General features: G+C 33.8%; 1 protein-coding gene across 2 annotated transcripts in view; it reads right to left on the reverse strand.

Moving 5' to 3' along the window:
* Positions 1-16944, reverse strand: part of LOC122630088 (protein Wnt-1-like) — a 62329-nt gene that overhangs the window by 22732 nt on the left and 22653 nt on the right. Inside the window, exon 1 of one of the 2 annotated variants that reach the window (XM_043814183.1) lies at positions 3940-4041. The exons of the other annotated variant lie outside the window; for it this stretch is intronic. Within the exon in view, the coding sequence (XP_043670118.1) occupies positions 3940-3956 (17 nt within the window). The 5' untranslated portion in view covers positions 3957-4041. Of the gene's footprint in view, positions 1-3939; positions 4042-16944 lie in introns of those variants that run through there. 2 annotated transcript variants of the gene reach the window in all.

Below are 16944 nucleotides of genomic sequence, written 5' to 3' on the forward strand. Positions count from 1 at the left end.
AGAGAGAGAGAGAGAGAGAGAGAGAGAGAGAGAGAGAGAGAGAGAGAGAGAGAGAGAGGTTGAACGGTGGAATGTTACGCGTTCACTCAGTTTTTTATCTTTTTCTTTTTCCCCCATAATATTCTTAAGATCAGAAATATGAAAGGATCGTTTTATGTTAGTATTTACGTTTCTTACATTTTTTATTTAAACATTTATCGTCTTGTCTGCAAAATAATTGAGAATACGAAAGATTCTTACAAAACATACAAATATATTTTCTCATTCGATCATCATTTCTAAATAAATAAATAAATAAATAAATATACCAAGAGAATTATTATCCTTTCTTTCGACGATACATCATATTTTAACGATATTCTAATTATCATATAGGTATAAAAAAATTTTACTATATTCGACCGAACACACATATGCAGTATAGTCCTAAATACAAAAAAAAAAAAAGAAAAGAAAGTTCACGATAATAATAATAAAAAAATTCTGATTATTTTTTATCTTTCCTATCCTCTCTTTTTTTTTTTCATATCTTTTTAAAGGATACCATCGTAAAAAGAAAACCAACAAATTAGTAAAATTCGGATAAAAAACGTGTTTAGAATCCCAATGAATGAATTATTTTGGGATATATGGGTCCTTTGAGTATGGTTCCTTTCGACTATGATCGAAACCATAGTTATCTTTGTCGTCGTCGTCGTCGTCGTCGTCGTCGTCGTCGTCGTCGTCGTCGCCATTGGTACGCGTCAGGGAGCTCTATGGCGTTTTATGGAGAACGCATTTTATTGACCTCAGCTGCCACAGCCGACTAGTCGGCACAAGTTCAAAGGCGAAGCGGAACAGTAAAGGCTAGTTTAACGGTGCTAACAGCGACCATAACACGATGTATATTACGGCTTCGAGCCTCCTCCGCACCTCTCTAAACATCGCTCATTTTATGTGTAGGTATATGAAAATGTTTCAAAGTGTGCGTGTTATATTATTTCTCTCTCTTTATCTCTCTTTCTCTCTCTCTCTCTCTCTCTCTCTCTCTCTGTCTTTCTTTGTCTCTTCTCTCTCTTCCTTTCAAACTGTCGCATTTTATATAATTTTTACTTTTATTAAGAACGTCCTCCATTTTTCTTTTATTTTCTATCATACTATCTTTCTCTTTTATTCGATCATTACAACATAAACGAAGTTAAAATGATCGAACGGATTCACTCGTTATTTTTGTCCTAATAACATCGCTGTCTTCTATATTCGTATTTTCTTAGCAAGTAGTTATAATATAACAGCAGAAGAGAATGAAATAAATTCGTGCTCGTCGCGGTAGTTTTCCTTTTTTATCTCATCACGAATTCTCATTCGCAAGTATATTTTATTTTTAATAACATTACCGATTAAAATAATAATCGAGAAGAGGAGAGTTAATACGGTTAAGTAAACTTACGATTTCTCTCTCTCTCTCTCTCTCTCTCTCTCTATCTTCCTTCTCTAATCGTTATCTCTTTTATCTCATCACGAATTCTCATTCGCACGAGTACTTTATTTTTAATAATATTAGTGATTAAAATAATAATCGAAAAGAGGAGAGTTAGTACGGCTAAGTAAACTTACTTTTTTTTTCGTCTCTCTCCGTTTATTTTTATCTCTCCCTTTTTTAGTCGCTATTCTCAATAGTAAAAGCGTTATTGGATTCTCTTCCCGTTTACCATCCCATCCCATCCCATCCCATCACATCCCATCCCATACTTTTCGAGGCCACCTCGACGTGTCCGTATCGATGGGTCGATTATTTACGGCCACGCGTGAATTTAATGAAATTTTCTAGCTGGGCCCCATAAGCCAGGTGAGAGGCGGGCCGCGATATCGGATCGAAGGGTGCTGTGCCCAGCTGTCGAGGGAAACGAAAGAGGAGGAGGAAGAGGAAGAAGAGGAGGAGAAGGAGGATAAAGATGAGGATGAGGAAGTGATGGTAGAGGATTTAGATGGGGGGTAAAACAAGTCCAGACTACCGAGCCAAGTTTTTACACGCTCATCCCCATGTAATTTCGATGGTAGAAAAGAGGATGTAAGGATAATAAGAAAGGGTTTTATAGAAAATTATCATCATGTAAATTAAAAGTAATGATGTAAAATTATATATGCTTGAAAGAATTAGAGAGCAATGACACGAATTAAAAAAAAAAAAAAGAAGAAGAAGAAGAAGAAGAAGAAAACATATATGCGTTTTATGTAGGTTACGAATGAATTTCGTTTAAATATATGCACATATGCAGATAGTTACATTGCATTGATATAAGTATTTTCAATAGACACGTAAGTGTATTATTTCCAAGTGCGTGATAGGATACACAAGGTAAGTAAGTGACATAACCTGTTACGAGATATCTATAGTTAAACCGTTATCTGTAGCTTTGATAATAGAAGAAACTTGCATTGAATATATATATCGGGTCAGTCGCATAACCTGTTACGTAAATAACTTACTTACGTTACTTACGTTAGTACCGAAGCGTTTCTTCACGAATATCGTTATGCATGTATTTTATTAGTCGCAAGGAATTTTTCAATTAATCAAAAAATTATATGTATTCGCGAATTATTATCTATATATTAAATAATAGATATCTTTGCTAAATTCGTGCTAAGGATATATAATAGAAAAGAAGTATTAATTAATATCTCTATTTTATTACATTTTCATTATATTGTATATGAACTTGGACGTTCAAGTTCATTTATTTATTTATTTTTTTATTTTAAATATAATGAAAGTCTCAGATATTCGTCCATTGTTAGATTTATCTCTCATTTTAATTTAACATAAAGAAGATATGAGATAGAAAGAAAAAAAAAAAAAAAAGAAAGAAAGAAAAGAAAAAAAAGAAAATGTACTCGACGAATTGACTTGGTCTTATAATATATTAAAATAAAAAAAGATTTAACAATTATACGAATAATATATTCATCTTATCATACATAATATTTTCTAATGAGTATAACCCAATACCTACATGTATATATATATATATATATTTATATTTGTACGTAGATACGTACATAATCCATAGCTTATAAATTAACCAAACGTAACAATACGTTACTGACTAATTTTGGATGTTTATCGTTAATAAACAAGGCGCGGAAATGATCCGGACGTGCAACAGTCTTCGCTTGGCACGCAAATATGCGTTAGTAAGGGCGATCCAAAGAAGCAAACGCTACAAGATTTATAAATAAATTCATTCGGCCACGCAGCAGCCCGTGTCGGTGATTTTCATTTCGTGCATGAAAGAGAAAGAGATAGATAGAGAGAAAGATAGACAGATAGATAGAAAGAGAGAGAGAGAGAGAGAGAGAGATATTTCTTACTATGCATGTAAGAAAAAGAGAAGGAAAAAAGAGAAACAGAGAAAGAGATAGACATATACACCTACACATACATACACACATATACATACATACATACATACATACATACATACATACATACATAGATACATATATACATACATATATACATATAAAAAAGAGAGACAAGCGGTATTAAAATTGATTTCGTGTTTACGAAATGTCGCAGATACCTTGGCACGATCCACACTCTTTCTCTCTCTCTCTCTTTCTTTTTCTTTTTCTTTTCATAAACCCCCACCAATGCTCCCTCAGCCCTCCCGCGGAAAGAGAACTTTAACCTTCCGAGAATAGCGATAATTTAGAGGCAAGCTTTAACTCGGTCTGGCACGCGGGACCGTGTAAGTTCTTTTCGCTCTTTCTCTTTGAAAGGTACTGGCTTGGAGGATGATGGAGAAAGTAAAAGAGTAAGAGTGTAACAGAGATAGAGATAGAATGAGAGACAGACAGAGACATAGACAGAGAGAGACAGAGAGAGAGAGAGAGAGAGAGAGAGAGACAGAGAGAGAAAGAGAGAAAGTGCATAGGGAAAATGCATAAGTGGACCTTCGTTGGATGTGCATTGCCAGCCAAGAGTGCTACTCGAGCGAAACACGTTGATATCTCGCTTCTGAAGTAGACGTCTTCTTCTTCTTCTACTTCTTCTTCTTCCTCTTCTTCTTCTTTTTCTTTTTCTTCTTCTTCTTCTTCTTCTTCTTCTTCTTCATCATCATCATCTTTTTCTTCTTATTCTTCTTATTCTTTGAGTAGGCTTTGCCTTCTTCAAGTTGCGTGATTTTCCAACTCGGTGGTCCGGTCCGAAAAAGAAAGGAAGAGATATCGTTCGTAGTAAGAGGGAGGGGGTGAGTGAAGGAAAAAGAGAGGAAGGGGAGGGTTTGATGGAACCGTTCGATTATCTCTACTACGAAGGGATGAAACTATTTATAAGGCTTATGTTGCGATCGAAAGATTTCGAAGTTTTAATAAGAAAGAGAAGGGAGGGATAATCTTTCGGTATGTTCGAATAATAATATTAATAATAGTACTATGTATTTACTCGATCGGCGACGAATAATAAAAAATACAAAAAGGAATCGATCCTCCAACTTTCGAGATATTGTATTTTTTAAATGACGACTAGAAGAAAAAGGAAAAGAGAAGTAAAGAAAAGAGAATGAAGTAAAAGGACAATAAATCACTAGGATTTGAAAATACTTTGGACGATATACTTGCGTATATTTTTTCATATTCTTCTTCTTCTTCTTCTTCTTCTTTTTTTTTGGATGATCGTATAAAGATCGAATAAAGAAAAAAGAAATGAATTTATTATCCTTTATTCCGGACATTCGATAAGAGATTAGAATTTATCAATGAACGTAGACATTATTCTCGAATAAGATCGAAGAAAGAAGAGAATTACATCTCGACCGATAGCAATTTCCTTTTTGCATCGATGATATCTATACATATATATATATATATATATATATATATATACATGTATATACGTATGTATGTATGTATGTATATATGTAAGTATCTAAGAACTTATAGGAGTAAACGGAGCACAAGGAATCCGACAGTTGAAAGATGAAAGGCCTTCTTCTCTAAGGAATCACGTTAAGAGGCCGGAAAACCTGACGTATAATCGATGTGCTCAGAACGATCGATGATGCCTGACGTCCGTTCGAACCTCGTCCGAATGTGAAACGGACCGAAATGCTACCGCTGTGTTCGAAGTAAAAAAAGGTGAGGAGCGTTGAGGTTCGACGTTGATCACCGTGAAGACGAAGACGAAGACGGCGACCAAGGAAAAATAAGAAAGAGAGAGAGAGAGAGAGAGAAAGAGAGAGAGAGAGAGAGAGAGAGAGAGAGACGAAAGAAGAGATTAGTGGAACGAGGGTTATACTTGAAAAGCTTGAGAAAGCTCGAGAAAAAGCTCGAGAGAAGCTTGGAACAACGAACTCGTAGAAAAGAGAAAGAAAGAAAGAGAGAGAGAGAGAGAGAGAGAGAGAGAGAGAGAGAGAAGAGAAAAATGGAGGACGAAGAAAAGAAAAGAAGGAAGCTCAGCGTAGACCTTGCCAACTCAGCGTAGACCCTTTCAATTTTACGTTCGTTTACGCGGTACGTATTAACGAGAGTACGACCACCAAACCGCACGTCAACGCGCTCAAGCACGTAGTATTATTTCGTCGTTTTATGTAGGTACCTTGGAAACCGGTTGGCCGATATCGGTAAGGGACTCGCTAACCATTAGCGTATTGAATTTCGCGACTTCCAGACTTTCCTCCTTCGATCATCGATCCGACGCCCTCTAAGAACATATGTCCTCTCTTTCCCCTTCTTCTTTCTATTTTTTTTTCCTCTTCTCTTTCTTCTTCTTCTTGTTTTTCTTCTTTTTTTTTTTTTTTTTTTTTTTTTAATTTTTTTCTCTTTCTTTCCGACGTTCGCCTCATTAAAGGGAGTTCGATCAGAGGTATAGCCCTATCCAAAGCAACCTACCCTAAACTTAAGGTTCGTTGACCTTTCTCATAGTGCTAGTTTTTTCTTTTTTTTTTTTTTTTTTTTTGCTTTTTCCTAAGCAAAAAGCTGATTGATTAATATTGGCATAGATAAGATTATTCCTCTAAATCGACACGTGAAAGTCGGTCTATAAATCGATAGTTAGAGTTAGGATTGTAGGAAGAAAATCACGTTTGAAAAGAGAGATAGAGAAAGTTAGAGTTAAAGAGAAAGATAGATATATATATATAGAGAGAGAGAGAAAGAGAGATAGAGCAGTGTTAAGTGAGTCAGAACATTTTTTTTTTTTTTTTTTTTTTTTTTTAAGAAAGAGAGAAGGGAGACGTTGGACGATAAATCGGAAACAGTACGAATGTACTCGTCTATTCTCATAGCCTCTGACTATTGTACCAGAACGCTATTGTAACATATGTTAGCCATGGATCCGGTGCGCGATCTCACCATGCGATAATATCGTGTTGTCTCTTCGAACGATACAACCGTGTCTATCCTTACAACCGTTTCGATCCTTTTCCATTCCGGCGATTCAGTATAAGATGAGAGTATGCGATTTCTGTTAACTCACGTACCTCGTGATAATTTAATAAATATATCGTTAGCCTTTTCGATAATTTATTTATTTTTTATGTTTCTTTACGAATTTTCAAGACGATTATTTTATTTTATTTTATATTTGTTAACTCGCGTAACTCGTGAAAATTTCATAAATATATCTTTATTCTTTTCGATAATTTATTTATTTTCTATGGAAGACGATATATCCGGATCATTTATTTCTTGAAAATATTGTAGATTGAATGTTATAATTAAAAAAAAAAAAAAAAAAAGAAAAAGGAAGAAGAAAACAAAATCTCGAAGGATCGATCGTTCCTTCTTCTTTTTTTTTTCTCTCTTTTCTTTCGTTTAAAAAACGAGTTTAAAATAATTTCTGTATATTTCCTTGACGAATTTAACAAAACGAACAATACGTCATAAAGTAATATTCGTAATCTCGTCGATGATTAATTAACGGGACAACAATAGTCAACAAAGATTTTAATGAATGAAACTATAATGAAAACGTGATAATTATATTTACATAGATCAATAGAAGAACGTCAGACGTGAATCTGTAATCACAGTAACACACAAAGCTATACTTATATATTATTAATCATTATTTGAATAGTAACTTCGTTTACCTTGGGAAAATTTTCTCTTGACACATTGATTGATTCGAAAAACTTATCGAATAAGCAAGAACACTTTATCACGTTGATCGAGAAATCACGAAATCGAAATCGAAATCGAACTGAGCAAGTAATTAACTAACATATCCTTGCGGAAACATAAAACGTTGTTGATTTCCATAAATCATATCTGATTCAATAATAACCGTCAACGATTTCTTCGTTGCAACTCTTATTAAATGTCTTATAAGTTTCAAGATATAAACAGAACGGTGACACGAGGGACACGTGTCCTCGAGCCTAATCAATCTTTTTACGACTCGATTCTTATATCATAATCATCTCGTAACGTAAACGATAAGAAACGGTTAAAACTTGGTCTGGTGATCGACCTGGTGAAAGGAACTCGTTATAGAATCGTATCGCTACGATTTATCTATTTATCATTACATACGAACACTGTGTGAGAAACAAGCCACAAACGTGCTTCGGTGTATCGTTCTGTCAACAATGATGATAATGACGATAATAACTATTATTATTATTATTTATTTCATCGGTTAGTTACGTCGTACGATCTTTTTTTCTTTTTTTTTTTTTTTCCTTTTTTTTTAAGCGTTCGACCTTTGACCTCTTCTCCCTGTCCCATAAGAAAGATCTCTAGAAATGACAAAATCGAGCTTAAGTTCGACCACCTACTCGATTCGATCGAATGAAAACGAACGAGTAGGAATAAGAGACTGTTAAGATGCCGGAGGCTGCGTTTAAGGAGAGAAAGCACGATTAGTTGTTACGACGAGCACGCCTTATGCACCGTTATCAAGAAAGATGCATTGTCCGTGACCGAATACCAGTCGGGGCCGAGAACTCGCCTTTCGACGAGTTTGCTAGTTTCTTGATGGATCCAGTAATCGACTCGACGATCCTTTCAAATCGTTCAAATTCTTTTGTAAGTCTAAACGAGAGAATATTTCAGAAATTCGAAATAGAAATCTCGGGATGATCGAATTTTGTCTTTAATTTTTCTTTTTCAATCTTACAGATCATTCTAATGGATCCATCAAGATTGATTTAAACTACGTTGTTACAATGTTATCGTCGGTCGAGCGTATAGAGATATTCAATCGTAACTTAACCGTTCGAACTTCAAAACGATGGTAAGTCTGATATCTCTAATTTATATTTTATAGAAAAAGAAAAAAAAAAAAAATGAGAAAATCGTAAAAATTCTATATTACGTTTCAAATATTATTATCTATGGGAGATCGAAGTTGAGGTTAAATGAATTTTAATATGTATTCTATTTCGTATATTCTATAGTTCCCTCATTGATTCAACGATCGAATAAACCGTTCGGATCGTATTACAGAAGATGTAAAAGTTTAATCGAAACTTCAAAATAATCTCCTTAGCGTTTTATCTGTCATCGGGCCTTATCGGTTGACGGATGAGTTACCGAAGAAGGTCGGTTTCTGGGTCGGAGATGTAAAGAAGAAAGAAAAAGAAAAAGAAAAGAGAGAGAGAAAGAGAGAGAGAGAGAGAGAGACAGAGAAAGACTAGAGATCTTCTAAATATAGTTTTACTACTGCCGGTAGTAGTCTTTCCAGAGTTCTCTCTGCGTTCGGAGCGGCAACAGAAACCAGTTTTCACGTGGACTTGATGACGTTTAATGCCGTGAGAAATTCGACGTGTTCAGGGTGGTCGTTCGATCGTGACGAAATGAAAAAAACATTTTCCGTATGGTGTTTCTTCGTCTGTGCTTTCCTTTTCTTTTTTCTCTCTTTTTCTCTCTCTTTTTTTTTTTTTTTCTTTTTCTGTATCTCAACTTCTTTTTTCTCGAAATAATGTTCGAAAACTTGGATCGAAAGTTGTTTAAACACGAACAAATTTTATCCTATCGTTTTCATCCTAAAAAACTATTGATATTAAAAGACGTTTTGTATCGTTTCTAAAACGGAAATCATTTATCTTCGCTCGTTCGTTCGATCATTATTATTATTATTATGTAAAATAGATAATCCGCGAGTTATACTGCTGGCTCTCGTAGATCGTTCAGGCCTTAAAACGATTTATTATTATTTAATTATATTTTATTGTCACCGTTCGATCAATAAAGGACGAAACGCGATAAATACGAGGATGTGCTCTCAAAAAATAATAAATAAAAAAAAAAAAAAAAAAGGAAAACAAAAAAGAGAATACTTGTCGCAGAGAAATATCGTAAAGACGGATTAAATTATGGCACATTTCTCTAACACAAAAAAATAAAAATAAAATAAAATAAAATAAAAGATTCATTTTTTCAAACTAACCAGTTTTGGTTGAATCGTTAAAGAAATTATTCGACCTGAACAATCATATTTTTCTATCGACGAAAGATCGTTCCTTTTTATTCTATTAAATTTTTATTCAAACTCTATAATTATTTTCATTCACTTTTTTTCATTATTTTAAAATCATCGATTGCTTTCGTCGGATTGTTGTAGATGAAAGGTCATCATGTATAGACAATCGTTCGGTCGTACGTACACACGCATGTATACATACACAACAGAATTTCTCGATCGAGTCTCGAGGAAAATATTCGATGATAGAAACAAACAGTTTTAATTGAGTCATACGACGACATTAGATCGTACACATACACAAATACACATCGTCTTGGCTCAGTCTCGCGAGAGCATTCGGTCGTACCAGTCATAGTTCTGATTCGTTGTCGCTCTCACGACAATATTTAGTCGTACAGAAACGTGGTCTTGATTCTTGACTCAATCTCACGACAGGATTCGTTCCTATACGCACACGAATACACACACACACATTATAAGTACGTAACACGCAGAGTCTCGAAGCAAGTCTCTTACGATTACAAGATTCGATCGTATACACACGTACACAATCTTAACTCAGTCTCAGGTTACGTTCAACCGCATACAAACACGATTTTATTGGCTCACAATCAGTCTCAAGACTCATACGTTCTTATATGCAGTTTCATTTGGATATTGAATCTCATTACGTAAAGTCTATTCGAACAATTATCCAGCGAGGGTGAGAATTATAGAAAGTATAACGTTCGCACAACATCGTCCCGTAATCAAAATAAATCGTTCGACCTCTGTCGAATTTATTTCTTTTTTTTTTTTTTTTTTTTTCTTTCTTTCGATAGTACGTAGTCCTAGTACGAATATTTATAGTTCTTACTTCGAGGAATTTTCATTCAACGACAATCAAGGCGAAGTAAATATCAATGACAATAACAATAGAATTTTTATTGTTATAAGCGTTCGTTGATAAATCGTTGCGTAGTACGATTTAATAAAATTACACTGTTATTAATGATGCGTTTATTTCATTAACGATCAATCAAGATCATTTTTACTACATCTACTGCATTCGATTTCTTTCTTTCTCTTTCTTCGAATTACTGTAAAATATTATATTTGTTTGATCTTAAACCAAAGAATATTAAAGCGATCACTAATATACCAAATAGTAATTTACACGTATAACACGTATAATTTATAGATAGATATGTATATAAAAAAAAAATGTTTCGATTATATTTACAACAGAAACATATTAATAAGAATTATTAATCCTCGAATAAAGCGTTCTCTCTCTCTCTTTTTTTTTTTTTTTTTTTTTTTTTTTACTTTACAGTATTATATCGATCGATGTGATAAAACGATTATAGTATAAATAGAAAAAAAAAAAAAGATAATTATCGAACGATGTCATACGATTTGGAATGTCGAACTTCTAATGCATGTTAAAATGTATTATTTTTTTTTTTTTTCGTAATTATACAAGTTTATAATTAAATCGATCACTTTTGTTTCTCAAAGCTTCAGATTTTCGTATTAGATTACGACTGACCGGTCAGGTAAATTATGAAACATGGGCAAGTCATGTTGTTATTCTAGGCTTATAAGCGTACAAGTAATCCCACGTAATGCGCTTACCCTTCCATATTCGCGAGCTCACTTCCGCTAATTTCGACGCAACTCAGACATATTCGCATGAATGGTTAGTAATAGGTATCATAACGTTGAACAAAGATAAGATAAAGCTACAAGAGATCCAACGATATTAGCGAAATCGAATAAAATAATAAAAAATTTAACGAACTAATCGAATTTTTCAAACGACATCGTATTAATAATCACGAACATAAGAATTATATTTAAACTTTAGCACTCTATTTTTGCGAAATAATCAATACACACGTACACACATATGTATATAAATTCAAGCTGAATTCCACGATCGGATGTTTTCTAATTAATGCAATACCCCAGGTATGGAAAATGTATTTAATAATTTCATTAAAATTATTAATCGATTAATAATCAACGATCATGGATACTCTCTTAAGATTCATAAAAAATCACAATTAATTATGTACTAACACGTATATAATATACATATATATATATATATATATATATATATATATATATATATAAATACATACAATACGTATATTAATACATATACATTAATAATACACACACACACACACACACATATCATAAAATTAATACAAACGTCACGTATAATACATTAAAACGAGATTAAAACGAGACATATCTTATCGAGATATATCCATCGAGATAACTCACGATTATAACTACAGATATAACACATATACATACTTAGAAAGATTAATCTACAATTAAATTAGATGCAAGGTTTTCACCGAAAGCAATTCGATCGAATCTTTTCTTCTTTCTTTTTTTTTTTTTTTTTTTAACTAACTAGAGAATTTTTGGTGGGAAGCACGCGTGTCTCAGAATTAGCTGGCGTCTTTAGAAATTCGTGAAATGGGGTAGCGTACATCTCTCTCTCTCTCTCTCTCTCTCTTTCTCTCTCTCTCTCTTCTCTCCTCTCTCTTTTTCTCTCTTTCCACTTACTTTTTCTTTTGGGGAGAGATATGGCTCGCGGAAACGGTGGAGTGGAACAATGGTACACGTCGAGGCGACCCCCTTACACGTCGGCCCTCTTGTACGTATGTTTCCTCTCTCTCTCTCTCTCTCTCTTTCTCTCTCTTCATCCCTCTTCTCATATCCTTCTCTCTCTCTCTCTCTCTCTCTTTCTCTCTTTCTCTCTCTCTCATTTTCGATCTCTCTTCGACTCTCTTGCTACTCGGAGGTTCGGAGAACGCGCGCGTATCTCGGCGTACATACGACGTAATTAGCAAAGAGGGTTAGTTAGCTAAGGGCGGAGCCTGCCGGGACCAATGAGATCTTAGCGTGGTTATACGTTGCTGAATAAAAAGCATGGTATACATGTAATAGAGCAACAAGAGCCGCACGTCGATTCACATTTTCGAAACAATTTTTCTCATACTTTGTTTCACCGCTAATTCTTTCTCATTTCTTTTTTCTCTTTCTTCCACCCTCTTCTTCTCTCTCTCTCTCTCTCTCTCTCTATCTATCTATCTATCTCCCTCTCTCTCGCTTTTTCTCTCTTTCTTTTTCTCTATATGGTTACTCAGCTAACGACTTTGCTTTTTTCTTTTTTCTTTCTTTCTTTCTTTCTTTTTTTCTTTCTTTCTTTCTTTTTCTCCCTCGTTGAATTCTATTATTCGTATACCGGCAAAGATTATACATATGTTCTGTTATTTGTCTAGTTTTTATTTAAAAAAAATGTCAAGTATAGTTGATATTAATATATGTCGTGTATTAGCTGAATTATTAGCATTCGTAGATGATCAGGTTATTGATATCATTTTTTTTTTTTTTTTTTTTAAATCATTTCACATCTACGAACGTGATATCACGCGTATCGATATCGTTCAATAGAAGCAGATTGTATTATTTAATACTGACAATGTTATATATATATATATATATATATATATATATATATATATATAGAATATTTAAAAATTATTAATTATATACTTGATATATAGATATGTGTGTGTTCGTGTATATGCGCGAGATATCTCGTCCAAAGTGTATCCGATGAAACGATGTCGAATCGTAAATATTAATAAACAGAGACGCGACAGAACTCTTCCAAAGCGTCCGATGAATGATATCAAGTTAGCAAGATTTATCTAATTTATCTCTTTTATCTAATATATCTCATTTGAAAGGATCAATAGGTTCTATATTTTATTATAGAATTGGCCGGATGAAATTCTTTTTTCTTTTTTTCTTGCAGAGTAGATTAATATTAGAAAAATGAGATAAATTGGAATATAAATTAATTCTATTTCTATCGAATCAGATAATGTTATAAAATGAAAAAAACAAAACAAAAAGTGCCATACTTATTAAAGTTCTTTTTCTTCTAATATTTACTCGTTTAAATTTCAACTCGATACTATATACATACATACACACACACACACACACACACACACACACACACACACACAAAGCGGTTCTCAAGATATTGCAATAAAATCATCAATAAAATATAAATACAGTTTCGAGAAAATCGCGTTCGAAGTTCCGATAAAATATTTATGTTAAAAGATTCATGATTCCGATACGATCGAAAAAAAAATTTGTTTATCGTTGAAGTTTCTCTATATCAACTCCATATCAACTATTCTCGTAAATCGTATGACTAACGAGTGAGAAAACCTGTTAAATCCATTAAACCGCAAAACCTCAGAAAATCAATCGAAAGAAAAATTTGTTTTAAAAACGTTCAAAAAAAAAAAAAAAAAAAAAAGAAAAAAGAAAAAACAAAGAAAGAAAAGAAAAGAAAAAATAAATAAATGGACTATCTACCAAAGGGAATATCAAATGGCATATCAGAGCAAAAATAAAGATAGTTAATTCGATCTTGAAATCGACGCAATATCATCACTGGTTCGACAAGATAAATCGATCGAACGATCGATCAGCATACTTTACTATAATTCGTTCCACTTCTATATATCTCTTTTACTCTCCAACAAGTATATTTAATACGTGTTTACGTAGATACATGTACCTGTTACGATACGCTCGCGTAAATTAAGATAACAATCAGTATGCATAGCAAGTTTCTACTGACACACATATTTCTCAATGAGTTTTATGATTTCAGATAAAGTATCGAATGAAAGTACGTAAAGTTTACTTTAAATACTATCGTCCGATCTAACACCGTAATTATACGATTAATTGTTATCTTCTCATTCATTCAATGATATTTTACGATCATTTCTTTATTATTTCCTTAACTTAATAACACTAATAATATTATCGTACATTTACGTAGGCATGCACGATTGACATTTCTCAATTATCTATATAATAAACGATGGTTAAATTTATATTCTCGTAAACGTTCGAAAAAGAGAGAAAGAGTAACATTATCTCGTATATCATATACCGAAATAAATAAAAGATGTTACAAGAGAATCGTTGTTAAATTCGACGAAGAGAAAAAAAAGAAAAGAAAAGAAAAGAAAAGAAAAGAAAAGAAAGAAAAAAAATTGTCTAACTATCCAGTATAAACTTAAGAGAGGAAATAATAGAGCAACGAATAATAGTAGATAGATTGATTTCGAAATCGACGCGGTTCGACCCGAGGTTCTCAAGATGAATCGATAGATCGGCATTCCGAGTTGCAACTCTCTCTCTTTCCTTCTCTTTCTCTTTCTCTCTCTCTCTCTCTCTATCTATCTATCTCTCTTTCTATCATTCTCTCTCGCTCTCGCTCACGCCATTCCTTTCGTCCTTTTTCTCGTCCTTCTCTCGTCCTCAGCGGCACGCAGCTGAGCTCGCAGCGAGAGCGTGTCTGCCTGCTTGCTTGCTTGCTTGCTTGCTTTCTTGCTTTCTTGCTTTCTTGCTTGCCTGGCTGCCACCACGTAACGAGTCGGAAGAAGAAGCCAATCTCAGAAATGAATATGGCTCCTGCAAAATTCACGGAACAATCCAGGGACGGCTGAATGTGGCTTGTTTGTCTGTTTGTTGTTTGCCCCGTCTGTTTCCGGTTTCTCGTTTATATGCACGTATACATCGTTGAGTCAGTACTCTTATCGTGTCTCTCTCTTTTTCTCTTTTTCTCTTTCTCTATCTATCTATCTATCTATCTATCTATCTATCTATCTATCTATCTATCTATCTATCTTTCTATCTATCTGTCTGTCTGTCTGTCTGTCTCTCCCCTTCTCTTTCTCTTTCTCTCTTACGCGAAATTACCTAGGGCACTTATCGAACGAAAAGAAGAGAAAAAGATATGGAGGTAGATGATGATGCTGAAATAGCTCCTTCGACATCTTTTCGTATACTTCTTCATCGGTTCGTATACTTCTTCAACGATGAGGAAGAAGAAGAAAAAAAAAATAGAAAGAAAGAAGAGGATAGAAAAGAAAAGAGACAGATGAGACGACACACAAGTGAGAAGGGACGGAAGTCGAACTGGAGGAGAATCAAGAACAAGTGGAGAAAGATAGGTAGATAGATAGATTGATAGATTGAGAGATAAAGAAAGAGAAAGAAACAGAGAGAGAGAGAAAGAAAGAAAGAGAGAGAGAGAGAGAGAGAGAGAGAAGACCAACGGTACAAATCACGATGGAGGAGCAACAGTAGGTAAATTCTCTCTAGGGAACGTGCTCTCTCTCTTCTCTTCCGGCTCGTTGAATGCCTTCTCCGCTTTTGGGATCGCTCGCTATTCTCTTTTAATCACCGACTGAGAGAGAATCACGAGGATAGCTTTCTGTATATGGAACCTAAGGGGAGAATGGTGATGATAAAGGTACGTGGAAAAGAAAAGAAAAAGAGAAAAATAAAAAAAAAACGGGAAGAAACAAAAAACGACAAATAAAGAAAAGAGAAGAGAAGAGAGAGAGAGAGAGAGATTCCAAAAGAAAAAAAAATTAATCACCAGGCTTTTTCAAAAGGTGATTCGAGTTTTATTCGTGATCGTACGGCTCATTTTCTTCTAGAGTACCAACGAACGTATGGTTACGCTCATGCGAAAGATCGAAACGAATTTGCAAAGTATCGATACGCATTTATCATCTTCTCGGTTTTTGTCATAACCGATTGTAATTCTTCCATCACGAAATCGATGATGAACTGATTTTCAAAGTTATGAGTGTTTATGGTTTTCTTTTTCTTTTTCTTTTTCTTTTTTTTTTTTTTTTTTTTTTTTTGACGAATTGTCATTTCTCTTGATTACGTTATGACAAACAAATATGATGATATCGATGACGTTCTTAATATCATAATAAATTTTTTCAATGATAACAGATCTCGTTTCCTCTAAGAATGTTCTTGTCGATAGATCATATTTTTTATCAATCGACAAAGGCGTCTATCGAGAAAACTTTTGCGTAAATCGTAATAAATCGTGTCGTCGGTTCAACACGCCTCGTTAATAACAGGAGTTCAATATACTTTTGTCGCAAATTCCTTCTTTTCTTTTTTTTTTTTCTACTTTTTATTTTCTATATAAAACAAAGTTTGTCGCGAAGTTGAGTTTGATAGAAGTTATTTCAAGCCGAACGAATAACAACATGAAACGAGAAGAGGGCTACTTGGTAGTTAAAAATCGTGTATCGTTATCATGATATTTCGAACAACAACCTTCTAGAATATAATAAAAAAAAGGAAGAATAAAAGGAAGAATAAAAAGAAGAATGAGAAGATCAAAAAAAAAAAAAAAAAAAAAAGAAAGAAAAAATTAATAGAAGAAGAAGAAAAAGAAGAAGAAAAAGAAGTAGAAGTAGAAGTAGAAGTTGAAGGAGAAGGAGAAATAGGAGGACGTAGAGAGGTGATGCGTGGAAAGAGAAGAGGCTCCTCGAAAGGCTACCTACAGGAAGAAGTGGAAAAAATGGAGAGGCCACTCGCGATAAGTTTCGAAAGGGAGAAGAACCCTGTGGGATGAGGGTGGTACTAAGAGAGAGAAAGAGAGAGAAAAAAAA

This window comes from Vespula pensylvanica, chromosome 6 (genome assembly GCF_014466175.1).
Source record: "Vespula pensylvanica isolate Volc-1 chromosome 6, ASM1446617v1, whole genome shotgun sequence".
Lineage (NCBI taxonomy): Eukaryota > Metazoa > Arthropoda > Insecta > Hymenoptera > Vespidae > Vespula > Vespula pensylvanica.